We start from the raw sequence: 26,226 nt of genomic DNA on the forward strand, positions 1-26,226 counted from the left end.
AAGCTTCACCCAATCCCCAAATTCCCACTCAAATCAACATTAACGCCCAAATCCAAAGCCCCATCCCAATGCCACATTACAACTGTTTCCCCCCAATGCAAAGCCCGTGTAACCAAGTCCATAGAACAAAGAACAATATAGAAATAAATCATTACCCATACTGCACGCGCGGTGGAGGGACATTCTGATATCCATTAGGATACCCGGCCCACTGATTCGGAGCAGGAGGTCCTCGCATCCCCTGTGGAGGCATTCCAGGCGGCGGACCAGCATAACGCATCGGAGGAGCCTTAGCCATACGCTGGCGTGCTCTAGCTCTTCGGCACCAGTTTGTAATACAGTAGAGCAAAGCGAGAAGAATCAAGCAACCCACGCCGACACAGATACCAATCACAATGTTCTTGTGGTCATTGATCCAGCCGCCTACCGAGGAACCCTTGCATTGACCGTTATTGCAGTGGCCACCGGAGTCACAGGGCGTGCCATCGAGATAGTTCTGGTTCATCTCGATGCAGGTCGCGGAGCCGTATTCCTCGGCGATTTGTGGAGCGCCGCACACGATCATACAGGATGGGGCATTTGTGTTTCCGCAGGCCCATGACTCATTGCTATTGAGCATGGTACCTAGTACAGAGCGACACTGGTAGTCACGGCTTGTACACTGACCACTGGCGCAGGCAAGGCCTTGACCTGAAGAACCGCAACTGGTGCCGTCTTTCTGATATTGGTCACTTGGACAAGCGCTGGAGTTACCGGTACATGTCTCGGCAATGTCACAGACGCCGGTGCTGGCGCGGCAGACTGTACCTGATGAGGAAAATTGGCAGCTGGAGCAACAACTGTCGTTTGAGTCGTCGCAGACGGCATTTGATTTGAACTTGCAGGTTGTGGGGTCACAGCAGGCGTTGTCACCGCAGGCTTCTGTGCCGCCGCAGTCGCAGTCCTCACCCGCTTCGACGATGCCATTGCCGCATTGGCTGCCAGTAATCGTTGTGACGCCTCGGTTGTCGGTAAGACAAGTCGACTTGATACTGTTGCGACCAATGGCGGAACAGATGTTACCAATTGTGCACTCCGAGAAATTGGTCATGGTCGTTGATGCGTATGGATTCATGATGTATTGGGCGTTGGCGTTGCACGTCGACGATGTCAATGGACAGCATTGGGATGAGGCTTCTAGCCCTTCAGTACATGTTTGGGAGTCGCAGTCATGGACAGCTCCAAATGTGTGACCGGTCTCATGAGAGAAGATTTGCCATGTGCTGCCTACGTTGCCAACCACGACATTCGCCCCAGAGACGGAGCTAGACCCGTCGCTAGTCAAGTCGGAGGTGCATAGCTGACCCATCCAGGAAACACCGACCTCCGAATTAGTAGCACAGGCCGTCATAAGGGTCCAGTAGGCGTTGCTATCCTGATTATCAGCCCTCCATTTCGAGAACTCGTTGAGTCTCCAGGTGAGATTGCCGCTCGCGCAGTCAACGTTCCATGGAGTAGCCTCATTATCCGAGGTTGGGCATGATTCCCCAGTGATGGTCAGATTGCGCAGACCAATAGAGACGTTGAAAGACTCTTCGTAGAGACTAGACGCGGTATTCACGATGTTGATCACATAGTCTTTCGCAGCAACCTTAGCCGTCACAGTAGTGTTGTCAGAAAAGTAATCCGTCATTTTGCAGTCGGTAGTCACTCCAATCAGCGCTACTTTCTTCGTCTTTGGACAACCAGAAGTGTCTCCAATAGTCGATTTCAAGTTCACGCCGCCCGTGTTGCCTGAAATTCCACCGACATCAGACTGTCGTTTGCCCAGACCGAACAACGAATTCAATGATGTAACTCCCCACCGGCCCTCGTCCTCTCCAATTCCAAAGGGAAAGATGGAATTGGTCAAATCAGCGTTATAGTCCAACTTATCAGCTCCACAGCCAGTCGAGGCAGGCAAAGACCGCCTGAGGTCCGGGTGCTCTGGCTGCATTCGAATCATATCGGAGTCACGGTACACGATCATATAATCTCGGTCTCTGAGTTCGATACTCGCATCAATGGGTCGCTTTTTGGCGGAATAGGTCGACTGCAGCTCGATATGGTGTTTGTCGTGTCCGACACTGAACGCGCCCTCGAACAACGGGTTCTCTCCATCCTGTCGGACCGTAACTCTAGCCCAGCCGGATGGCGTCCATCGGCCTTTCCCTGAGCCCACTAGCGCCCGACCGCGGAAGACCTTGTGTTCATGTCGGTGGATGGGCTCGCCGTCCGTTAATGACCCGTCGATGTTTATATACTGCACGAAAGCATCGTCGGCAAGAATATCGTGGTTTGGCTCTAGCTCTAGCTTGATACGCGTCCCATCGCGATGTAATTCGAGGGTTAGATCAAAGTGTGAAAGGTGGTCTATTTTGTGTGCAGGGGTGCGGATGACGACGTTATCGATCGGGGTGATCTGGCGGATCGCTTCTGAGGCTTGGGATCGCGCTAGAGGGGCTGTTAGTGAAGGCGTCTGTAACCCGGGGTAGGGAATCGTACCTATGACAGGCGAAATCAGCGACACTGCGCCTAATATAGAGAGTACGCTGCGAAACCTCATTGCTGGAGGAGCAAAACAGAGGAATCAGGGTCTCCCGATAGAGTTTCCAGGGTCTTCGGCTATCATGCGGAAACGCAGGGTCGCAAGGGGTCCACCAATCTCCACACGAGTTGAACTGGAAGAAAGATATAAAGGTATTGAACGAGTGATTCAAGAATTTAAATAAGTAGACAGACATAATCTCACAAATTGATGACCGACTCAGCCCAGTATTGGCGCCAAGAACGGAAGAATCCAATGGTGATAAACCGCGACCTATTAGTGCGGGTCTTGGCAAGACAATTCGGGGCTTTGGATGTGTTACATAGAGAGAATATGTATGCCTAATATATACTTTGTATCCACATGGTTTCCATGGTTTCTATATCTGCGCTTGCAGTAAATCAGGCTTACTTCTAGTTGTTTTCGGGGTCCAGCACTCAGCCTCGTTCGGACAGTACACTGCACCATTCACCAGTATTTGTGGCTGATGCGTTGAATCCACCATAGACAATGTAGATGATAAGAGAGAGCCAAAAGTGGCCAGGCATTATGTCTAAATGTCTCAATCTATGGATTCGTGGTACAATTTATGTGCTAGCTGTGCAAAATGGGGAATCGCAGCAGAGCAAATCTCACACTGAACACTGAATAATCCTTCCTCCTCCTCTTCCTCCTCTTCCTCTTCCTCTTCCTCTTCCTCTTCCTCTTCCTCTTCCTCTTCCTCTTCTTCGTCCCATTCTGGCTGATAATTCTCCACAGTCTCTGTCTCCGGTATCTCCGGGCCGGGAACAGTGGCGCAAGACCCTGCATCTACTGTCCAATCCCTGAGCACCGTTTCTTGCTGTCGGAACATTTTTCCTATGTCACGCCCGCTACTTTGCTTTTGCTCGCCCGCACTCTCCACCAAGTTGGTCACAGCCACATTAATCAAACTCAGATCCCACCCAGACTTCTCTGGATTCAGTTTTCGAAACATGCTCAAAAGACTCTCATGGACAAGTCGTTCAGCCAGAGCATCCAAATTCTCGTCCATATTGAAGATAAACCCCGGTAGAGGAGCAGATCGAGAAATGCGATTGGCATGGTAGGTTCGCACCCCGTCAGTCTCGGGAGCATTGCGAGGCCGTGTGGATAGACGTAACGTTCGCGGGTGGGCCAGCCACCGAGGGATTTCCTCGCTCTTATCTAGTAGATCTGTTCGCATGCGCCGGATTAAACTTGTAGTAAGAACCACAAGCTCGCGACGTACATTCTCCACGGTATCAAATCGACCATAACCGTAAGAGTCCTCAATACTGATCTGAGTCGGCAAGTCTCGGGCCTCAAGGACTTCGGTATTGTCCACCCCGTGCAGAATGCTCCAGATGCGCATACCAATTCCTCTGGCCGCACCGGGCCCGCCCAGTGTTTTCTCGAGCATAGCTGGGCCCATTCCAGGATATAAACGGACATCTCGGACCGTAACCTGTTCTCCCGTACTCTCCCCTGTAACACGATTTCTCAGTTTCTGGGCTAGTCGTGATCCTATCCCGGGAATTTTGCGGATCTCATGGCTGTCCAGGAATTGAGTCACATTGCTTTCGGTGCCATCTTCAGCTATCTGGTATGGTGGGAGCAGAGTAGTCTGGTTGTTAGGCTTGTGAACACTTCCCACTAATTTGGCCAGAAGTTTAGAGGTAGACACCCCTCCTGTAGCTGTGAAACCTTTGTCATGCTCCATTCGATCTCGAAGATACTTGAGCAGATGCGATGCGATCCTTAACTTTATTTCTAGAGATGACGTATCACGAGTAGAAATAGGTGTCTCGGTCATCACTGGGAATGTCAAGCCCATGACTGTGGTAGCATCGTAGGCAAATCCAATAGTCGGGTCCTTGGGATCCAGATGGAAGAATGAAGTCGATAGATTATTCGGGTTTAGCAAGCTGATATTATATTCAATCATCTCTGTGACATCCAGAGAGAGCTCATCAAAGCCCAGTCTTTCCACTCGTCCGCCCCATATGAAGGCACGTATGAAAAGGTAGAGATCTTTTGATGCATCTCGAAACTTGGTCAGGTCCTCGCCTAGCACGATTACCACGTCGGGACATATCCGCTTGGCGTCTTTGATTAGCTGCAGCTTGTGCAGCCCCCGCCGTCGGGCTTCGTAATTACATGTCACGATGATTTGCTTTTGCTGCACAGCTAGTGGCAAAGACTTCAAAGCTGGTTGCTCCACTTCAAATACCGAAGCGTAAAAGCAGTCATAATCCTGGATGCGTTAGGGATGGATTAATAGACGATGAATGTGGCACTGCTCACTAAGTGAAGGATTATTCGACGGTCATTGCGCGTCGGTATTGTAGCCATGTCATTTTCATGGGAGTCAAATGGTTGACCTTTCTGTCGTTGGCCAGACCTGACGATCCTTGAAGGTGTCAAGTTGAGAAAGCATTTGCTGATCTTGATGGCTTCTCCGGTCGGGTGTGGCTGGTGGGGCAAGTGTGGCTGACCTACAAATAAGATGTGAAGGATTGGAAGATAAACCTAGTTGTCTACAATCATGTTTCGAAGAAGTAAACTTATAATTGAGTCCTTGATTTCGAGGTTCACATGCTTTCTATAACTCTCTTCTGGTATGAGAGGCAGCAGATTGTCATCTGTATATATTTTGCCCCACCGTCACCACCATACAAGCAACCTTGGAAATAACTATGCGGATTGCTTTCCTTAGTCAAGACATCTCATAAAGCGACTGCATAATTAAATTGATCTTTTTTGTCTAGGTATGTACCTTTAGTTGATTTCTAAGGCTCGAATGAGATTATATCATCACTCCAAAGGTTCTCTTCGTTAGCTCCCAAGGTCCCTGCGAAAGGTCATAAAATCAGCGATCAGATAAAGTTAGCCTGACACATCCACCTCAGATTCGTTTTATGATGTGGAAAAAACAAAGTGTAAAAATACAATGCAAGGATGAAGGGGGTGATGGTTTCAAAATGAGCGCAGTCCAATTGCGAAGAATGTAAGTCACCAGCGTACCATGCGCAATTAGCAGACTAGTAACAAAAAGAAAGTGCCGACCTTCAAGTTCTTCCACTTCTTTTAATTGGATTTGCAACCTATCAATTGGATCGAACCAATATCTCCAGTGCCTTAACAGGTGGACTGGCATCCGACATATCGGTGAACCAAAATACAATTAATCTGGGCAACCAATTAATGTACATTGGAGTGATCGTACTTGAAATTCCCTCAAATATAGTTCTACACAAGGTAAGCAGCACTCCATTGTTTAAGTAACACTTCTGTCGCAATGGTATTGATCGTAACGCAGATTGGGCCCCGCTGGTGGATTGGCGGGCAGGTGTTTATATTCGGCGTGATCGCTGCCCTGCAGATGTTCATAAGGAATAAAACCGGCTTTCTCCTCACGAGAGCCCTTTTGGGACTTGCTGAAGCGGGATACATCCCAGGGGCTATGTTCACTTTGTCAACATGGTACACGAGAGAGGAGATTACGAAGCGGATTGCGATATTCTTCTTTGGAATGTTTGGTGGCACCGCAGTCTCTCCGTTGTTAGGTGCGGGACTTCTGAGGCTGGATGGAAAGGGCGGAATCTCTGGATGGCAGTGGATTTTCCTGGGTAAGAGGTTTTCTGCTTAATGACAGAGCATGTGGTGGCTGACGCATTTCCAGTGGAAGGAATTTGGTCGGTGACCATCTCTCTAATGCTGATGTTTCTTCTCCCTGAGAGGAAGAAGTATCAATCAGTATCCGAGATTGAGAAAGTTGACTCGCAAGAAACCCAAAACACACAACATACGATTACTCAACGGATACCATTGACAGTCGTCTGGAAAACATTGACAAATGTCTACAAGTGGCCGCATTTTCTCGCAACAGCTTGTGTTTTTGCAACCTGGTGCCCTCTTACGACGTATACTCCGAGCATCATTGTGTCTTTGGGGTTCACACGCGTTCAGGCCAATGCGTTAGCTGCGATTGGGTATTTGATGACTCTACCCGTTGTATTATTCTTCGCCTGGCTGAGTGACAAGACAAAGAAGCGTGGCTTTACAGTCGTGATTGCCATATCAGTATATCTGATTGCGCTCATTATTCTTAGACTCGTGCAGGCTCATGTTGGCCGATGGGGTAAATTCGGACTCTGGACAACCGTGAATGGCTTGGCAGTCGGATATCATCCAATCCATAATGCATGGATTCAGATGAATAGTCAGAATCCCGAAGAACGAAGTGTTAGGGTTGCGTAAGTCGAGCCTATCTGTTACTATTGTGTCACGTACTAACTTCATCTAGAATGTGTACGTTCCTCGTGGATATTTTCCGCGACTAACATCGAGCTAACTCATGAACAGTTGTTATGACGGCCACCAGTGGCCTTATGGCCGGCACCCAAATATTTCGCCAAGACGAGTCGTCGGATCTGTATCCAAAGGGCATAATAATTATGATTGCGCTAGCTCTGGCAGGACTTCTGTTGACAGGTCTTCAGGAGCTCATTTACTCCATTCAGAATCGAAATATACGAAGGCGATCTGGCTCTAGGGAGCTCAACATACTCTGATACCGACCCCAAAGCAAGTACATAATAAAAACTCTTTTCAATACTCATGACTTATCAGTTAGCGCCCATCTGTAGATCAAATGTGACATGCAAATATTTCTCAAGATGAAGGATGCTGATCGGGTAAAATTTACATGCCGAAGAGATTATGTACAGAATTAATGAGAAAAGCATGCGCGGTCTGGCGTACTTTCACCTAGTCATAAACCCTTTCGTTATGGGCTCTTTGTATCGTCGTCCATGCCTACTATAATCGTATCTTTCACCCAAGGGGCCGATAAAGAGGCGGGCGTTCTTTGCTCCGCCACCATCCAGTGCAAGTCTCAACTCTCGCTCTCGTGCTCGAATCCTTTTGCCGTGAGCTTTGCTGAGACGTCTTCTCTTGTTTTCTTCTGCGATTTCCTCTCGACTTCTGCCGGTAAATAGGCTTTTAAGCCAATTCATCGTGGACGAACACGGAGTCTTGGATTAGAGTAACCGCAAGCCTCCCACCCCAAAGCCCTTGATAAATCCAGTACGGGAGACTGGGATGCGCGTTACTAGACTGAGTATTAGGCGAAAAGCATTAACGCTGGAGATCACCCGAGGCGTGGAATATTACTTAGGATGAGTAGATAGAGGTCTCGAAGGACTCAGGACTGCAGTGATCATTTGTGCGCGATTATGTCCTCCAGCGAGAAGATTTATGTTACAAGCAAGTGAGGGAGTAGATCGACCATTTCTATGTGACCTGTTGACGATCTTTGATTGTGGCTTACATCATGATTTTGACTTGAAATGCATCTCGATTCGTTGATAGTCTAGAAGTGAAAAGCAACCTGGCTAAGCATAATGGGTTCTTGTCTGGCAAGTGGAGCTGATGTGGCGGAGCATAGGCGTATGAGCCCCAGCGCCCTTACTATGCTAGTGACAAGAATGGAAGAATGGCGCGCCAGGCGGGCCTAATCAGGGGCTCAGCCCCAGTCTGATTGGCTATCACTTCATTATGATTGGGGGCCAAACCGCCCCCCCCCCCCCCACTTCAACCAGACTGCCCATGATCAAGGCGAGACTCGTCGCAGCCTCAAGGTGAATTGAAAGAGCATCATCAATTTCATTACGTCTCACGGTCACAGCTACTCACTTTTACTGGAGCTCGGGCAAACTATCCACGTTGTATATCCACAAATCGCCAGAATAGGTCATCATTATCGCTAGTGGTCCTTACTCTTTGCAGTATAACGCTGCGCCGGGTGCAAAATGCCAGGGGTCCCCACCAGTAAGGGATGCGAAGGCTGTCGGAAATCAAAGAAAAAGGCAGGCTTGCGTCCCTAAGAACCTCTCATTGGACGCCAGCTGACGCATAATCTCAGTGTGATGAAATTCAGCCCTGCACACGATGTGTCAGGCGCCAGATACAATGCATAGGCAGTGGTTTGCGACGTTACAAATTCCAGCCCTCTAAGATGTCACGGGGAAGGTCTGCCTTGGTCCCCACACAACAAGGGCCGAAGCTCCACATTGCGCAGGTTCCCAATGATACACTCACCACATGGTTCGTCAATACGTTGGAGGTCCAGGACGTGCGCTATGATATCACATACTATGGACCTTTCCTCCGAGACTTACCCCGAAGACTCGGATCTAGTCCCGTTTTGGATGCTGCTGCAACAGCACTAGTTTCCTCATATCCTTATTTTCAAAAACAAGATGTCCCACCTGCTGTCTTGGTGAAATTTGGGAAGGCTTTGAAGGCGCTCAGGGAGTGTTTGAATAGTCCGGTTGATGCTCGATCTCCTAATACGCTGTGTGCAATCTATCTTATCTCTATATGCCAGGTATGCTCCGCTCCACAAGCTCTGACTCCGTAGACTAACCTGTAACGTTAGAGCTGGGTTGGGATATCTCAAAAGCAGCGATCTAGCCATGCGGAAGCTATTGCGCATCTTCTCAGAATTATAGATCTTAATGAATACCAGAGTGGATTTGCACGACATTTACTTATCACTTTATGTGTCCCTGTGGTATGTCATCATCACTGATCTCTCCCCCCCTTAACCCTATAACCCCCAACCTTGTTTGGATCTAATTGGTTACAGATTTTGGAAGGCATGCGAGATCCTCGCATTCAAATGAACAAACGGTTTTGGGACCAAATGTCGAGTCTACTTAATCAAAATCCTCCACCACCAGAACACAGCAGCATCCCCCGACCAACCACCAGTTTGTTCTCCCTCGCGATATTCCCCGAGTATATCCACAACCCCTCTCTACATCTTCCCGAAATAACTTCAGCATATCTCCAGCTGAAGACCGATGCACACAAGATGCATGCATATCAAAGTGGCGGCTTTCTATCCTCGTTACCAACAATCCACCAGTCCCGGTACCAGGCAGCATATACGGTGGTCTCCTCTCTAGCTCTCTTATTGAATAATCTCCTTCAATCATTTCATCCATTCGACACTTTACTCGCCAAGGACTCAGCGCTCTTTGTCCAGCAAATCATCGAGGGAGCTGATCTAGCCTCCCGCGACCGTCCACTTGGTGCCGCGTATGTCCCGTTATGTCTCATCGTTGCGTTGGCTGCAACAAGAGATCCTCAGCAGGTGGCGCGTGTTGAGGCTACATTGGGAGATTATCAATCCGACTTCAAGACGCTGGAATGGCGGAATTGTGCTAGGTGGCTCAAGAAGCTGTTGAAAAACCACCGACTGAATGGAGAATACTCTGGAGCAGGTTTTGATGTTGACACTTCTGAGTTGGGAGTCCCAGGGGGGTGTGCTATGATGTGATGGCTGGGCAGTGATACCAATGAAACAACGCCTACAATTTGAAGCAGTACGGCATATCTGCTAATGACATTTGTTAAAGATAATAATATATATCGAGGAGCCTTGAGGATGCTCATAAGATTGCAAGTTTGGTGTCAGCTAAAGTACATATCGCATCATATCGCGTTTCATTGTATGCCCTCTGCAAGCCCCAGAGCGAAGTAAACGGCTGCATCGATCAAGTCCTCTTGTTGCTTCGGCCATCCGAGGAGTTTCCCAGTAACATAAATATCATGCGGTACATCTGGTGTCTCCAAGAATTCGATTCGATTGCTTGGGATAGCACGCATCGCATCCGTAAATTTTCTGATGCTGTCACAGAGTACCTCAGCCCCCCCAGCATGAGCAAAAATTGGGACTGGGGTCGCGAATGGGTGGAGCGCTGGCGAAAGATACGGGTCATCTAATCGGATGGTGTCCGGTGGTGCAAACGCTCGTGCACCCCAGGCAGCCATGTGGCCGTCGCAGTAGTCGGTTTTCTGATTCCTATGAGTGTGGATCGCGTGTGAGTCCCCTTCGAAGCTATACTCGAGAGAAGGCGAAAACAAAAGACATGCTTTAGGCTGTGGCAGGTCGTTAAGCTCGGCGTCAAAGTTATCTTTGGAGACGAGGTAGCGCAGCAGGGCAACTGCAATAGTTCCACCCGAAGAGTCACCGGCGAGGACAATGCGGGACGGGGAGATTCCCATATCTTTCACAAGGTAGAGGTACGCTGTCACGGCGTCTTGCATGGGCCCTGGGAATGGGGTTGGATTATTGCCACCGGCGAGACGATATTGCACCCAAAGCGATCGTGTGCCATGTCCTAGCTTGCTATTAAGCATGTTTGCAGTCTCACCAGAATCCTCTGGCCGTCCATCTAACCATAGAAAAGAGCCCGAGTGAAATGACAACACGATCAAACCTTGGTCGTCAGGATCGGCTTTCTTAGGCGGAGGCTCGGGGTACCAGGTGGCGCCAATTCTCTCCGGCTTAACAGTCTGACTCTTGAAGGCACGAGGATATGATTCCTCCGAGGCTGGCTCCATTATAACCCACCGATCCCCGAGATTTACCGCCTCCATGTTGAGAGACTGTGTGAAGCCGAGCTCTGTGATAACGCCAAAAGCGACCTTCAATAGTCGTGATCGTAGTGCCTGGCGATATGACCATGTTGGACTCTGGCGTACTGAGGTCGGGATGTAGTAGATGCTGTAGCAGAAACCGACAATCGAGACCCGCACGATGGATAGCAGGGCCCAGATGGTAAAGCCTGGCTGACGTGTACGCCAGCCGCTGGGAATTGCATTTTCCTCTGCATATTCCGCCATAGCGCCAGGCCGAGGCTTGTGTAATATGGAAGCAAATGAAGAATAAACGATCGGAGTAAATGACGGAAGATGGCCATTTATACAGTTGATCAGATCGACGGGATCGATGGAGACACTAATCCTCGTAGGGTAACCAGCTGACGGTACGCTATACCCTATTAGGTAACCTTCGTGAAGCACGAGCTAAACCTTACTAGGCAACCATCCTGGATCTTGGGATCTTGGGGGCTTCCGTTGAAAGACTTGTATTGATATCTGATACTAATAAAGAATGTCTTGAATGAAACACAAAGCTGTGTTCATGAACTAAGTTTCGACGTCGGTAGCCCTGGACATTGTTCTTTTGTATGCACTCGAGCTGCCAGAGGGAAGAGATGCTGTTGAAATTTGCATATAAACTGTCATACATTGTTTTTATCAGCCTTATCGCTAGCACTATAGGCCCCGGAGCTGCCGAAAGTTGGTGATTGGATCGACATAGTTCCCGGCTAATTGCATTGAATCAATGTTTAGTAGTACTTTCCGGAGAGGAGAGAGCGGGGTATGTCGGACAGCCCGATATGATGGCTTGTATATGAAGTCGCAAAGATAATTCAGTGGAGGGAATCGAAGAAATAAATTGAATAATTGATTAAAAATGGGTCAGAATCTAGACATAATCATCGTTGGCGCTGGTTTAGGGGGACTGGCTGCAGCTATTGGAATATCCAAAGCCGGTCATCGAGTCACAATCCTTGAACAGGCCGAACAGCTCGGCGAGGTAAGTCAATTGTAGTCCTGATTATCTTCAAGATTTACATTGACCAAACATAGGTTGGTGCCGGAATTCAAATACCACCGTCATCTTCACGAGTCCTAGATCAATGGGGATTACTGGAGAAGGTCCGCACAATTGCCACACTACCACACGACTTTCATCTAAGAACGAGCGATGGAACACTCATGTCAACACAAAACATTCAACCCTTTATTGAAAAGAAATATGGATATCCGTACTTCCAAGTCCACCGCGCAGGATACCACCGCATCTTACTCAACGAGGCAATCCGACTAGGTGTGAACATCAAATTGCGATCAACAGTTATTGTAATCAACTTTCAAAAACCTGCTGTTACTGTAAGGGGAGATCCAAACTATGAGATTTTACCAGATTTGATCATTGGTGCCGATGGACTCCGCTCTTCATGTCGTGAAGCCCTCCTCGCTCGTCCAGACCCTCCCAGACTGACTGGTGACCTGGCGTACAGATCCTTAGTGAAGGTATCTGATATGAAAAGCCCACTCTTGCGAGAGCTCATCAGGAAGCCTTGCACAAATTATTGGATGGGGCCGAACATGCACGCCATGTGCTATTTTATCGAGAAGAATCAACTGTGCAATATCGTGCTCATCATCCCAGATGACTTACCCGAAGACGTGAATGTCGAGTCTGCAAGCGTTGAAGAAATGCAGCGCAAATTCGACAATTGGGATCCACAGTTAACGGAGCTCCTGCGCCAAGTTGGAAGTACGACAAAATGGAGATTGCAAGATAGTGTCAAGATGGAGCAATGGAGTCATCCTGCTCACAAATTCGTTCTACTCGGTGATGCTTGCCATGCTACACTGCCCTATCTGTGAGTGTCAATTTTTCTTACCTTCTATGTCTAATGTACTGATGATCATCTTTCAGGGCCCAAGGAGCTGCTCAGGCAATTGAGGATGGTGCTGTTCTCGGTGCTCTATTCTCCAAAGTGACACCTTCCACGGCGCGGCTGCACTTACCAGACATTCTAAAGCTTTATGAGCAGTTACGCAAAGACAGAACAGCCCAAGTTGTGCAAAAGAGTGCCGAGTTTCGTATTATCTTCCACATGGAAGACGGTCATTTGCAGAAAGAGCGTGATAGAATCTTATTGCATGAAAAGCCTGCGCAGGGTTTTCCATTCTTGTTTGCGGATCCTAGCATCCAAGAGTTTCTCTTCGGGTATGACTTTGCTCGGGAAGTTGATGTCGCTTGGGGGGAGTATGAGCGATCGCCGGTCTTGAGTTTACCGTGATTTAGGAAAAATTTGAATCATTCATCTTGTCGGGCTGGGAGAGTGCTTGGATTGTATAAGTTTGGCCAAACCCAGCGAGTATATTGAGGGTAGCCACGCGGATTGTAGTTTAAAATGGTCGTGCTGAGAACATAAAGCAACTTTATTCAAAAAATGTTACATATCATTAACTATCTTAAGGGGAAGGAACAAAAATTTGACAAAAATTTGAATCAAAATATCCGGCGAACCAACCATGAAACGCCTTGCCGGACCGAAGATTGAACGGAGACAATCGCCAAAATGGGTAGGTAAATGCTAGTACAGGTCGTGAATCGTATTCATTAAGTCCATGCAGAGATCTTCAGTCTTATTATCCGAAGTGGCTTATCATGAGACAGGGGTATGTTCAGGTGTGGATCCAGTATCAACTTCTGAAACAACGGAGGTACGTAGAGGAGCCCGAGGGGTGGTTTCGTGGTCATCTTCTGACTCTGGGTGACGAGGTTCGGTAGGAGTTGCTGGAGATATAGGAATAGGACTGGCGATGTCGACATGGATCGATGGCAGAGTAGTCAGCACCGATGCTAGCTGACGAGGTTCCTCAGTGTGGTCCCGGGTTGGACTCTCGTATGCGGGTGCATCGCCCCAGTCGAGATGCTCATATTCAGGGGGTGGCTGTATATTGAGGGTTCCGATGTCTTCCTCCACTTCTGAAACTGGACGACTGGACCCGCGTGTGGATGTTGGGCCCAGGATAAGTGGATCGCTGTCAGTTCCGCCCGTGTCGGTAGTCATAATTGATGATGCCATGGATTCAACGCGGGAGCGGAGGCTGGTAGGTTGTCGATCAGTCAACGATGGCGATGATGCGTTTACGGCGGCATTTTCTAGCAAAGGGTGATGATCGGATTCGTGGGAATCCGCTCGTAGGCGGGATCCATCATGGCGAACGTGACCGATTGAAGCGTAGCTGACACTGGAGATACGCCGCTCCCGCTCCCGAGATTGGTGTTCGGCGATAGCGGTAGCGGCACTGAGCGAGGTATTGCTGGAGCTTGCCTGGTTACGTTGACTGGTACGAGCGCGAGATTCAGCTGCCAGTTCTTCGAGACGGACTGAGTCGCCACGAGCTCGTGCTGACCGTCGCTCTTGGCGTCGGGCCTCCCGATCGGCCAGTTCTTGCCGACGCTGTAGGCGAATTTGGTACAAAGACTCCATTTGGTCCTCGCGACGAGTCTCTTGCTCTTCTGACGTCTCGGGGAATTCGACGACCATATCCATGCCTTCGCGCTCGCCTTCTCGTCCGATAACTTGCTCGGTCGGCTTCGGACTTGGCGAGTATGCGGGTAGGGTGATGATAGATCGAATCGACGTCTCACGCCGCACGCCCGTGGTAGTCGTCATTTCTGGGTTTGTGGCTCCTGCACCCTGGTATGTTGTATCTTGGTCTCCATTGGCTGCTCCCTGGTTCGGAACTTGGCCATACGAGGCACTTCCGGGGTGCCATTGTTTCCATTTGCGTTTGAAATACTTTCCGGGTATATACTTCGGCTCAAAATGCCGTTGACGGAGGTGTCGGGCCAGGAAAAAGCTAACTGTGCATAGAGCGAGAACGAAAACAATCACCACAAAGACCTAAAAATCGCAAGTCAGTGGCGAGAACAAAGCGACCGACGCAAATGTGATCGGATGTCGGCGGAAACTTGACAGGACAAGACGTACGACAATGAAGATGGTGTTTTTGTGATCGACCGACCGTTTCTGTGGAATGTACATGATGGGCAGCAGGCCCTAGAGATGATCGAAAGACATGAGATACCTAAATTCAATAGGAGTTGGGGGAGAAGGAAGATCGAAAAGCGGAGGGCTGAGGGAACACAAAGCGACTGTCAGCCACAATATTTAATTAATTCTAGGCGCAAGTGGAGTGCCAACTCAGGCACATCAGTGGCTATAATTAAACTGGTCAGTGGAGTGGCCAGTGAGATGACGGCGTAGACCAGTGGAGCCGAGCGCTGTGGATACGATGTCCGATTCATGCCAATCCCGGTGGACGCCTGAAAGGTCGGTGACGATCGTGTCTGAGTGGTTGCGCGTCAACAGTGCTGGCACGTCCCTCTTCAGGTCTCACCCCAGAGATTATCTTCTTTTCCACGGGAGATCCGCACAGTGGAGCTCGAGACTTTGTGCGAGACTGTCTTGTTTGTGACGCTCGTCATTGGAGCTCGTGGAAGGCAGCCCTGCACGAGCAGTTGTTGGCAAGTAAGGGTTCTGATCCACATCGTGATACCAACCACCGCCCTTACTTAGCTTCCTCTATCTACACATAGTAGCGACCAGCGTGAAAGGGCATTTAATTAAACTGACACTAGCGGCCTACTTCAAGTGTTAATGAGTTTCTCTGAAACTATGAAATATAGTGAATCTAATTCCAAAAATAATCAGCATAGCCGATCACAATCTATCATCTAGGAGTGAGCAGCCTTGGCAAGAGTTCCAAATCAACCTTGGATCTCGGAAAGTTTCCAGTGTATTCCCTGTCTCACATCATAATCACAATGCAGGTAGCTCGCAAAATTTATTTGAACCCACTAGGGAGATCCCGGACTGGACTGCCTTCAGTTGTTAGACTAATTTGCAAAATCTTTGGAAGTTGAACTTCATTACTTTTAGCCTCGAACCGCATTATTTGAACCTTCTCTTAGTAAGTGGAGCATTCATTACCATATGATACACGTCAAGGATGGATTATCTGCGCATACTGTGACTTTCTTTGCTTACGATAAACAGTTCCTAATTTAAGTTTCAATCAAAAGCTAACACGATAAGCAATGTCGTGCCTTATTTCTGACCGTACGATAATGATGTCCTTCTCACTATTGAATATACCAACGCTCTCAAGCAATGGCGCCATAGTTTCTTTTGTTTTTTTTTGCTGAGGGTAGGGACAAAAGTTCTGTTATGTCAAGGCTTCAGTCTTTAATGAATATTCAAGTTAGTTCGTACAAAGTTAGATAAGCAAGAAGACAAAACATGCTGCAAAACCAAACCGGATTTACCGTGGCCGTACTTGACCCTAAACAAGACTTTGCGCCTAAAGGAAGGGCATGCAAAAAAGGAGAAATAACAAAGAACAAAATGTTTGGGAAGTAACAGAATAATAGCCCGCGAATGATTTCCTGCTCCAGGTGCGCTCCACCCTCTCGGGTTGATATTCGGAATATAGTCTGTTGAAATCTCAAATCGCCAACGAGGACGAAAACGACTACCTTGGGATGTCGCGCCCTGTGAACTCCTGTATTCATTACAGCTCGGCCTGGATGGCTATCGCGGACTCATGGGTATCAGAATGTCGAAGCGCTATGGGTCCTACGTGCAAACATAGCCTTTGCTACTATATTCATTGATATCGCTCCCTGAGTAGAATGCAGGCAAAAAATATACTTTTCCAGGAAGTACGCCTTTCCTAGTACTCAGTTCTAAGTTCTTACTTCTATACGTGCTAAGGTGGGACTCGACTTACCCTAGAAGTGAGTACTGATCCCTGCAATTATATGAGCCGATGGAACTGTACGACCGAGACCCTGACCCTACAACATGGCCGCTGATCTTCTCTTTGTGAACCAGGCGCGCCCTGTAGAGGGCCACATGCCTCAGTGAATGGTTGATACACAGATTTTGTTGTCATATACTAAGCAAAGGGTAGTCCCCTAAAGTAGACTGTCCCGACCCCAAGACTTTTCCAGACGAACGCGAACCAAGGAAGAACTGCGGCAGCACTCCAAATGGTCATGCAGATATAAAAACAACATATAAATTATCATGAGCAGGAATTTCATGTTGCATTGAAATTAATTAAGCCTTGGCATGTAAAGGCGTCATTGCTCCCGAGACTCGTCCACAAAGAAAATTCGAGAAGTCAAGCAAACATAAAGTTTCATTTAACATCACGTCCATCCAATACTAGTCGATATCTTCCATGAACTACTCAGTCTATGAGTCCCCGCATTCTGGCGTTGTCAGCCATCGCCATCCCTCGTGGGGAAATGCCACGCGTAAGATCATCTGCTCGCACGGCATGATCGCAATGTGGCGGCCGGCGGGCGTCTTTAATGAGGATTCGCCCGCTTCAGGTCCCGGCGCCTCGCCTATTCCCAGCAAAGATCGACGAATGTACTACACATGTTAGTTGTGCACTCGAACGGGCCAATAGGATTTCTGATTTATCACATTTACCCCTCTACGGGATCGTCCAAGTTTTCGCAACGCTGCATCACCAGGCCCTGTCAGCCTGCCCTACTACATTCCCAATCCAGGAACTGCAGCTTCTTGAGCAAAGTGCGCCATGCTATATGTATAGGTCTCACCTCTTTGCATATAAATCGTGTCTCTTGTTGAACTGAGGAATCGTCTGCAACTTCTGGGATCTACTGCAGCCTTGTGGGCCCTATTCTCTGCATAATTTTGTCACCCTACTCCATTTAAAGAGTCGCTTCAGCCAGTCGCGCATTCTCGGGACTCCTTGACCCCATAGCTGCATTCAAGATGTCGACCCTGAATTTTGCATTGGTCAACAACACCGGCTCGGATACGGCTTATGCCTATATTACCGGACTGGCCATTGACAATAACAATGCGCTGTTCCTTTTACAGTCGGATGGCAAGACAGCCTACTATCCAACATCGCCGTCGTCTACTATCACTGCCCTGGCTGAGAACTGTGCCATCTCACTCGGGGCGTCAGGCACTACAACGACAGTGACAATTCCACATTTAGCCGGTGCCCGGCTGTGGTTCTCGCGTGGTGCTACTCTCAGCTTTTACTTGAACCCCGGTCCAGCACTCGTGGAACCATCGTCTTCAAATCCGTCGGACGCGAACTACAATATTTACTGGGACTTCTGCGAGTTTACCTGGAATAGCGCCGAGTTATTCGTCAATATCAGTATGGTAGACTTTTTCTGTTTGCCCATCGCCCTGGCATTGGAGAACACCTCGGGCACAACACAGACCGTCGAAGGTCTCCCATCGGGTGCACTTGACACGGTATGCTCTGCGCTGAAAACTCAAAACAACACCGATGGCGCAGGCTGGGATAAACTGATCATAACGACTGGCGGGGCAAACTTACGTGCCGTCTCGCCAAACACGGGCATAACACTGAACAGCAGCCTATTCAGCACCTACTTTGATTCATACGTCGATCAAGTCTGGTCCAAATACACCAGCGAAACTTTGACAGTGGACACTCAAGCAGCCGCTGGCAGCCTTACGGCAACGGTTTCAAACGGCACACTGAATTTCTCATCCGGCAGCATCACTTACGCTCAACCGACCTCCGCCGCTATCTTCAGCAACAGCTCTGGTAGCTTTGCCGTGTCCGGAGATAGCACCAAGGATGCTATCACAGCGAGACTGGCTGCCGCGTTCAATCGGTCTACCTTGCTCATTGATACAAATCAGCCAGACGGTGAAGTTGTGAGTAACTACTACTCGAACGCGATCACTAACCATTATGCGCGTATCTGTCATGCAACTGCACTCGATGGCAGGGGTTATGCATTCCCCTACGATGACGTGGGTCCGTCAGGTGGAGTGGATCAATCTGGGAGTGTTTCTGATGGTAGTCCAAAGCTTTTGACTGTCACTGTCGGTGGTCCTCTCAGCAGCAACTCGGCTAAGGAATCCACCAACAAGAAGACTGTTACAAAGTCTTCTTCACAGGTCAATCAGAAACAAGGCTTGCTTCGCAATCTGAAGAAGTTTGCTCGCAGACTGTCCCGCAGCAAATGATTGTTGATTTCCGCAGTTCAGAGTTCATATAGTGTTTCTCATGTGTTATAGGACGAATGGAGTTTGTATATAATTTCTCTCTATGCAGCCATTTTAGCTTCGTATGTTTCACCACTCGTTGACAGCCACCGTATCAATACCGATACTTAAGCGTCGACGTTTGGGTTTGGAGCTTCGAGTGTGTTTTGTGTAATGGTCCACCTTCAGAGTAGAGCTCCATTTAGATATTCTCACCTGCCTGTCTCCGAATATAAGTGGCAACCTCATCTGTTAATACTAGCCATGGAGTATGCCCCGTTGCGATAGTCTCGGTCTCAAATAGCGCGCCTTTTTCCCGTGCCCGATCAACCATCCACTGCTGCGCAGCCAGAGGAATCGCCTTGTCATGCTCACACAGCAGATATGAAGATGGGATAGTAAGATATGCTGCACTAGACGCGGGCACGCGCTTCGTGTACCAAGAATGCGGCCCAAGTTTCTTAGCCCACTCTTCTCCATCAGGCACGTCGTGGAAGAAATGGCCAACGGGATCAGCAGCAGTAACTGTGTCGGTTTCAACCTGCCTTCCATATCAATACCCTCTTACGTGTACAAACGCATAGAATTCAGAAACAATCGAGGATCTACAGAATCCGCGAATTATAGTTACTCACATCATGCAAATGCCAATCAGGCGCCGTGCCCCCCAAGGCACTAATGAGGCTCTCGCCGATCTCGGGAATAAATGCTGATATGAAGGCCAGCCGTACAACACCGCCTTTCTTGCCTTCCCGTTCACGCTCAGTCTTGCTTAACCCATCTAGACCACTGTTCACCGGCACACCGGACCAGCTATGTGAAACGACAAGAACATCACGACCTGCGTCTGCTTCCTGCTGTACAAGCGATCGAACCGTTTCGATGTCTGATTTTAGATCCTTGGTGGTTTGCGCTTTCTGGATCGATGGGAATGCGCAGGTGTAGCAGTTGTATCCGACTAGCTTGGAGATGAGGGGGTCGAATGCCGTTGGCGGATACCAGGCACCTGGGGCAAAGATGATGCTTGGCTTGGACATTGTTGAAATGGTGAATCTAGAGGGAATCAGAGATGCAATGAGGTCGATATTTGGGTATAATGATCAGAATGTTTGCCGTGAAGTGCCGGCATTGGAGACGCATATATGTGGGGCTCATGGGCTGCATAATTACGTCACGTGTTACCTATAACTCCCGAGACATTCCTGATAAAATAGAATTATTGTATGCAATGCAAATCAATGGAAAGCTTGAAATCTGCATTCGAAGTCTACAGGCTAGTCTATTCCCCGTCCTCGGGATCGTTGATCAATTCGTACAATCTGCCATTCATTCGCTGTGCGAGCACCTGATATGAACCATCTTCTACCACAACTCCCTGGTCAAGCACAATGACATGGTCTGCTATCTCAATCATTTCCTTGGCATGCGTGATAATGATGACCGTCAGCTCTGGGCGCACGGACACTAGATGCTGAATAGTTTGACGAACAATCTCCGCACCTGCTGGATCAAGACCAGATGTAGCTTCATCCAAGATAAGTATCTGAGGATGGCGCAGCAAAGCACGGGCAATGACTATGCGTTGTTTCTGGCCTCCGGAAAGGCCAATGCCCCCATCGCCAATCACGGTCCAGTATCCTCTGGGAAGCGAGGTGATGAAATCGTCAATCCCGGCTGCTCTTGCGGCAGCACGGACACTATCCATGGAGGTCATTGGTGACTGAAGATCAATGCCATAACTAATATTAGCGTAGATGGTCCCTGGGAAAATAGTTGGTTGCTGTGATACAATGCCGATCTGAGAACGTAGGGTGGGGACATGTAGCCGTGATATGTCTTCCCCTCCTAGTGTTATTGTGGGTTCTCCGGAGCGAGATTCTGGGCAGACATATAGTGCCAACAACAAAGATGCAATGGTTGACTTGCCAGACCCTGATCGACCGACGATGGCTGTACAGGTGTTCTGTGAGATTTTCATGGAAACATTTTTCAGAACCATAGTGTCTGGTCTTGAGGGATATCGGAAAACAACATTGGTCAACTTGATTGGTGTCAGATTAGAGACGATTAGGGAGCCGCGATATTCATGTGATCCAAGCTTGGGAAGATTTGATAGTTCGATGAGACGAGTGGCTATATCCTTTGATGTGTTGATTTGAGGAACTGTAGGCAATGTTAGCAATGCTTTAGATCCCGTTAGAGACATCAAGTTAAACGAACTCCATGATAGAATCTGCGCTGCGTATCCAATGCTGAAAAGCAGCAGTGAAAACACTTGGACCACGTCGTCCACCGCGAACTCATAGGCAGCGAGAGCTGCTCCATAGTAGAAAATAAGAGCTGCAGTATTTTAGTCACAAATCTGTCTCTTAACCAGCAGTTATTGCTCACCACATGCAAACATAACCGTCGATTCCACCATACCGAATAGCAAGCCGGTGTAAATGGCACGCTTCAGCCCAATTTCCAGACAGCTAGTCACGACATCGCTGTGCTTCTTTGAAAAGTGCCCCTCAAGCGTCAATGATCGAACAGTTCGAATTTCTGAAAAAGTCTCGGTGAAGATGTCTGTCGCCACGCCGCTTGCTTCATTGCATCTTCTCTCCCATACGCCATTAGTCCCTTCAAATCCGCGCGTGATGGCGTAAATGAACGGACCAGTTGCAAGGGCCACCACAGTCAGCTTCCAGCAAACCACCAAACTCCAAATGATCGCCATGATCATGATGGCAGCTGCAACTATGACAAACCCAGCAAAACGACCCAGTAGATTACGCATGTCTTCTCCATTCTGGTCAAGATAGGATGCAAGCCTGGATGAACCATGGCCATCCTTTTCAAACCATGCTTTTGGCTGTTCAAGAATGCGTTCAAATGCCTTCCCACGCAGTGTGTCCAGCCATGCCTCGGCACAAAATTCCAGGAAATAGTGCATGAGAAATGAGGACAGACCGTCTCCACAGGATACACCCAGAACAGCGAGGGACCATTTTCTGGCTAGATTTGCGCTGTCCTTACCCGCATAGAAAGTTCCGATTAATTGCGAAAGGCAGTATGAAAAGACAGGGGTGGCACTTGCATGGGCCAATGCCGATAGAACTCCCACAAGAAGGATGAGACTTTGCTTTGCGCTCAGGCTTGGCATGATTGTGCCCAATATTTGAGCCAAAGAGGGCGCGTCACCTTTCTTTCCCGCCTTTGGTTTAGATGGCTTGCGTCGGTGGCTAAGCCGGTTCGCATATTCTGGACCGAGGTACTGTACTGAGCTGGGAGAGACATAATGCACTGGGCTGTCCATTTCCGTCCTCGGGCTGGTCATTGCGACCATCTCAAAGTCCTTTCCTGTGATTTCACCGTATGTATGTGACAAGGGTGAAATGAGATCTGGAGTTGAGCTGCTGAAAGGAAGATATGACATAGATTGCAGCTCCTCTGACCCATCCACGCCATCCGATAGAGCATTTGCGTGGAAGGAATGCCTCTTGACTGCCATCCCATATGTGCTTGACCGAAAACCTGGAGGAAGGTGATGTTGTGCCCACGATGAATTCCGATTATGGCGTACTCGTTTAGGCATACGCAGGCTGCCGAGGGTCGACCCGCCGGATGAGATGTGTTCTGTTTTATCACCTTCAATTCCCAAATCTTCTTTCTCAAGTCCGAGTCTCATAGCTGAGGGAAAGTATTTTTCACATCCTGCACGATTATCAAGTTGTTTCCTGAAGCCGGAATGCGTAATGGATCCGTGCTCCAGGATGTAAACAAAATCATCTTCTAGAATTTGCGACATGTCATGAGTGATGATGATTGTCGTTTTCCCTTGGCGCCATTGGCGTATTGCTTTCATGACGGCTACACGGTTAGTATTGTCTAAGGCACTGGTTGGCTCATCCAGGATCAGTATTGATGTGTCGCGCAGCTTAGCTCTAGCGATTGCCACTCTTTGCCGTTGACCTCCACTTAAAAAGCTCCCACCAGGGCCAACAGAAGTATCAATACCTCGCGGTAAACCTTCCAACATGTTTCCCAGCATTGCTAGTTCAATTGACTCTTCGATATCTATCCTGGAGATTGATTCAGAAGACAGACTCCCGAACTTGATGTTCTGCAAGACCGAATCATTGAATAAAATTGACTTTTGTTCGAGTAGAGTGATATTATTTCGAATCCAGTTGATGCTTAGTGAATCGACTTTGTGTCCATCAATGAGGATTTCTCCCGAGGTCGGGAAATAAAACCGCATTATCAACTGACCAAGGGTGCTTTTACCCGATCCACTTTTTCCTATCACAAATGTTGTGTCTCCTGCTGGGAAGAAGAATGATGAGGAGCTCAAAACACATGTCTCTGGCTGTGATGGATAGCAAAACGATACGTTGTTGAGTTCAATATCACCATCGCAGCGACGGGGTAAGACGGTGCCCTTAATTTCACTGTGGCAACCATCTTTTACAGACTTTTGCATGAGTTTCTTCAGCATCGTACTTGCTACCTTGCCCTTTTCCATGACAATCATCTGCGGAAGGACCTGCTCGATTGACTGAGCGGCGGTTGTACAGGCCCAGAATGTTGTGATGACATCGCCTGAGGATAGAATGCCAGCGCGCGCAAGACCACTGCCGTACCAAAAACCCTGGACAAACATCCCAAACATCATCCATCGTATCAGTGCAATTTGGAAAGAGTTTAATCGCGCCTGTCGAAGATAGTGGATCGCAGACTGCTCAATCCGACTGGCGAAGCTTTGCCACTCAAATGCTTGACTATTCAGACATTTGACCGTGTCGATGGAAGAAATGGCATTGTTTGCGATTTTGGAGGCATACGTAAGTTCGGTTTGCTGTGCCGAGATACTGGAGTTCATTCGGGTGGAGAGGTAGGCGATGAGGGCAGAAAATATTGGAATTCCCGCAAGGGTGACAAGAGAAAGTCTCCAGGAGATCACCAAGGCCAATATCAAAGAAGCCACTGACCGACAAGCATATTGTAGTAGAAGGCCAAGAGGTTGAGAGGTTGCCATCTGCAGATCATGAATATGACTATTGAACTCCGTTAGCATACGGGGCGAACAACAAACGACAAGGAGGTCTTACGCTTGGATACCCGACAGAAACGCCCCAGACCCTTCTCGCTGCGCCTCAAACCATTCGATATCTCGTTTCAAAAGCTCTACAAAAACCTTTCGACGGATGCTCGCAGCCTGAAACTCCCCAAAAGCAACAAAAATCATAAAATATGCACCGTTCAGAAACCAACCGGCAGCTCCTAATCCTACCATTCCTAGACAGTTCGTCGCAATCTTTGAGCGCAATGTATCCGCATCTGCCTGTCCAGCTCCAAATGATGTAAAGGCATCAAACACATTCCCTAGAAGGACTGCCAGAATGGGGGTCACACAGCCCGCAAACAGAGCGAAGATCGACCCAGTGATTAGAACGGGTAAATGTTTTCGTGATGTGAAGCTGAAAAGGGTCTTCCAGCTGGTTTCTAGACGAGGTCCAGGCTCGTTTTGCTCCGAATCTCCATCCTGATCATTTGTTATATGGTTGTGAGGCATTACTCACAACTCACGGGTAGCGAGCAACAAGATGTAGAACGAACCCCCAAGACCAATTGGTCTTGTGAAGGTTGAAAAAATTACGAAGGTCGAAAGGTCGAAAGGCAAGAGTGTGGCGTCAACGCTCTAAGGAACCCATTGTGACAAAGAGAACAATACTAAGAGTGGTCTAATCACACCCCAAAACTTCGGGTGCATGAAGTGAAAGCCAGTGTACAGCAACAAAGAGCGGGAAGATAAAATTTTCCAGATGTCGAAGATACTGTACCATCAATCAAATTTAAGGTCGAAGATAAAATAATGCCATTTATTTCCGGGTATATCGCCAATATTCACAAGACTTCTGAACATGAAGCCCACTCCAATCCGTAGTCCACCGAGTGAGAACGATTTATCAAAGCCCAAAATCACTTGTTTTCTGCGGCCACGATCTACTTGACTGGCGAAAACGTCAAATCACACGAGATGATTTCTTCAATGTGGCCACATCCGTGATTTCATGGTTTGTTCAGGCAAGTCACAAAGGAGCGGGCACATGCCGTCGGTCTAACAGCCCGGATATGGAGTCGAACTTGGCATAGCCATGCAGAGAATATGGGATAGGGTAGAGTGATCGCGTGGAGAAAATCTATTATAAGTAACCCCTTCACTGAGTCTCGTTTGTGTGGTATCATGGCAATGCTGTCTAACATGCAAAAGGTCGATCATGCGCTAGCCTTCTGGGAGCGCTCGTAGACCCAGTCGTTGAGGCCGGCGCGATTACGAGCAATCTCAACGGCGTAGAATTGCATGCGAACGCCGAAAACGGTGGTATCTTGATCATACTCGGCATCGGCCCGAGTGCGAACAATTGTGCCGAAGTTGAAGTCGTCGATCTTCTTCTCGAACTGGTTGATCCAGTTGCGCCACTTCTCCTTGCCAGCCTTGCTCTTCATCTCGTCCTCGTTGAGAGTTCCAGCGGGGTCAAATTCGGGGAACTCCTTCATGAAGGATTCGTAGATCTCATCGTCCATCTTGGTCAGGCGGAGCTGCGAGCCCTTGACCTTCTCGAGAATCGACCAGTATGTCATCAAGTGTTCGACGGCTGTTTCAAGGCATTAATGTCAGTCGCCGTTCAAATAAAGAATGCAGGCTCATTGGACCGATTGGTGAGGATGAAATGTGGTTTTTGACGGACCTTTCACGGCGAATTGCTTCTCCATCTGTGAATTGGTCAGCGAATGACTTCTTGTACTTAGTCGGACGTGAATCGGAAACATACGTCATCCAGGTTCTCAGGGTGCTCGGGATCAAAAGCCTTCGACATCTTGGCGGTATTATTTTAACGAGGTGGCTTCAATCTAATTGAAATACAAAGTGGTGCAATGGGGACAAGTCGAGTGGGGGGTGGAAAGTGAGTGCTCTGCCCCGCGAATAATTTTTCGGTGGGCGGAGAGCGATACTGCCGGCCAATCCAACATAACGTCATTGTCTCCCCGCCTACGAATTTACACAATAAATCAGATATGCAAGGCGCGAAGGAAAGTCTACAAAGTAATGTGAATCTTGCCTATGTTGGCCAATTGCTCGGAATG

General features: G+C 48.4%; 11 protein-coding genes across 11 annotated transcripts; 4 read left to right on the forward strand and 7 right to left on the reverse strand.

The window, feature by feature from the left end:
• Positions 1-151: 151 nt before the first annotated feature.
• Positions 152-2,584, reverse strand: admB (uncharacterized protein; the record flags this gene model as incomplete). The annotated part of the gene is made up of 2 exons (XM_057061948.1): positions 152-2,472; positions 2,524-2,584. The coding sequence occupies 2 exons, from the start codon at positions 2,582-2,584 to the stop codon at positions 152-154; spliced, it is 2,382 nt and encodes a 793-aa protein (XP_056925910.1).
• Positions 2,585-3,128: 544 nt separating this feature from the next.
• N7503_002402 (putative DNA polymerase iota) lies at positions 3,129-4,918 on the reverse strand (the record flags this gene model as incomplete). The annotated part of the gene is made up of 2 exons (XM_057061949.1): positions 3,129-4,820; positions 4,871-4,918. 2 exons carry the CDS (start codon positions 4,916-4,918, stop codon positions 3,129-3,131), a joined length of 1,740 nt encoding a protein of 579 aa, XP_056925911.1.
• A 629-nt stretch (positions 4,919-5,547) lies between these two features.
• N7503_002403 (uncharacterized protein) lies at positions 5,548-6,909 on the forward strand (the record flags this gene model as incomplete). The annotated part of the gene is made up of 5 exons (XM_057061950.1): positions 5,548-5,573; positions 5,626-5,824; positions 5,886-6,195; positions 6,249-6,822; positions 6,873-6,909. 5 exons carry the CDS (start codon positions 5,548-5,550, stop codon positions 6,907-6,909), a joined length of 1,146 nt encoding a protein of 381 aa, XP_056925912.1.
• Positions 6,910-8,585: 1,676 nt separating this feature from the next.
• On the forward strand, positions 8,586-9,914 carry N7503_002404 (uncharacterized protein; the record flags this gene model as incomplete). Its single annotated transcript, XM_057061951.1, has 3 exons — positions 8,586-8,957; positions 9,009-9,143; positions 9,219-9,914. The coding sequence occupies 3 exons, from the start codon at positions 8,586-8,588 to the stop codon at positions 9,912-9,914; spliced, it is 1,203 nt and encodes a 400-aa protein (XP_056925913.1).
• A 167-nt stretch (positions 9,915-10,081) lies between these two features.
• N7503_002405 (alpha/beta-hydrolase) lies at positions 10,082-11,263 on the reverse strand (the record flags this gene model as incomplete). Its single annotated transcript, XM_057061952.1, has 1 exon — positions 10,082-11,263. The coding sequence occupies one exon, from the start codon at positions 11,261-11,263 to the stop codon at positions 10,082-10,084; it is 1,182 nt and encodes a 393-aa protein (XP_056925914.1).
• Positions 11,264-11,900: 637 nt separating this feature from the next.
• On the forward strand, positions 11,901-13,302 carry N7503_002406 (FAD binding domain containing protein; the record flags this gene model as incomplete). The annotated part of the gene is made up of 3 exons (XM_057061953.1): positions 11,901-12,023; positions 12,077-12,879; positions 12,936-13,302. 3 exons carry the CDS (start codon positions 11,901-11,903, stop codon positions 13,300-13,302), a joined length of 1,293 nt encoding a protein of 430 aa, XP_056925915.1.
• Positions 13,303-13,671: 369 nt separating this feature from the next.
• On the reverse strand, positions 13,672-15,060 carry N7503_002407 (uncharacterized protein; the record flags this gene model as incomplete). The annotated part of the gene is made up of 2 exons (XM_057061954.1): positions 13,672-14,919; positions 15,007-15,060. 2 exons carry the CDS (start codon positions 15,058-15,060, stop codon positions 13,672-13,674), a joined length of 1,302 nt encoding a protein of 433 aa, XP_056925916.1.
• Positions 15,061-17,829: 2,769 nt separating this feature from the next.
• On the forward strand, positions 17,830-19,077 carry N7503_002408 (glycoside hydrolase family 64 protein; the record flags this gene model as incomplete). The annotated part of the gene is made up of 1 exon (XM_057061955.1): positions 17,830-19,077. One exon carries the CDS (start codon positions 17,830-17,832, stop codon positions 19,075-19,077), a length of 1,248 nt encoding a protein of 415 aa, XP_056925917.1.
• Positions 19,078-19,297: 220 nt separating this feature from the next.
• Positions 19,298-20,132, reverse strand: N7503_002409 (alpha/beta hydrolase; the record flags this gene model as incomplete). Its single annotated transcript, XM_057061956.1, has 2 exons — positions 19,298-19,636; positions 19,731-20,132. The coding sequence occupies 2 exons, from the start codon at positions 20,130-20,132 to the stop codon at positions 19,298-19,300; spliced, it is 741 nt and encodes a 246-aa protein (XP_056925918.1).
• Positions 20,133-20,374: 242 nt separating this feature from the next.
• Positions 20,375-24,652, reverse strand: N7503_002410 (ABC transporter ATP-binding protein; the record flags this gene model as incomplete). The annotated part of the gene is made up of 4 exons (XM_057061957.1): positions 20,375-21,258; positions 21,316-21,435; positions 21,487-24,134; positions 24,189-24,652. The coding sequence occupies 4 exons, from the start codon at positions 24,650-24,652 to the stop codon at positions 20,375-20,377; spliced, it is 4,116 nt and encodes a 1,371-aa protein (XP_056925919.1).
• Positions 24,653-25,191: 539 nt separating this feature from the next.
• N7503_002411 (polysaccharide biosynthesis domain-containing protein) lies at positions 25,192-26,006 on the reverse strand. Its single transcript, XM_057061958.1, has 3 exons — positions 25,914-26,006; positions 25,830-25,854; positions 25,192-25,736 (listed from the first exon to the last, which is right to left on the reverse strand). The coding sequence occupies exons 1-3, from the start codon at positions 25,956-25,958 to the stop codon at positions 25,357-25,359; spliced, it is 450 nt and encodes a 149-aa protein (XP_056925920.1). The 5' UTR covers positions 25,959-26,006; the 3' UTR covers positions 25,192-25,356.
• Positions 26,007-26,226: the final 220 nt, after the last annotated feature.

Source organism: Penicillium pulvis (genome assembly GCF_028828015.1).
Source record: "Penicillium pulvis strain IBT 33274 chromosome Unknown contig_12_segment0_segment0, whole genome shotgun sequence".
Lineage (NCBI taxonomy): Eukaryota > Fungi > Ascomycota > Eurotiomycetes > Eurotiales > Aspergillaceae > Penicillium > Penicillium pulvis.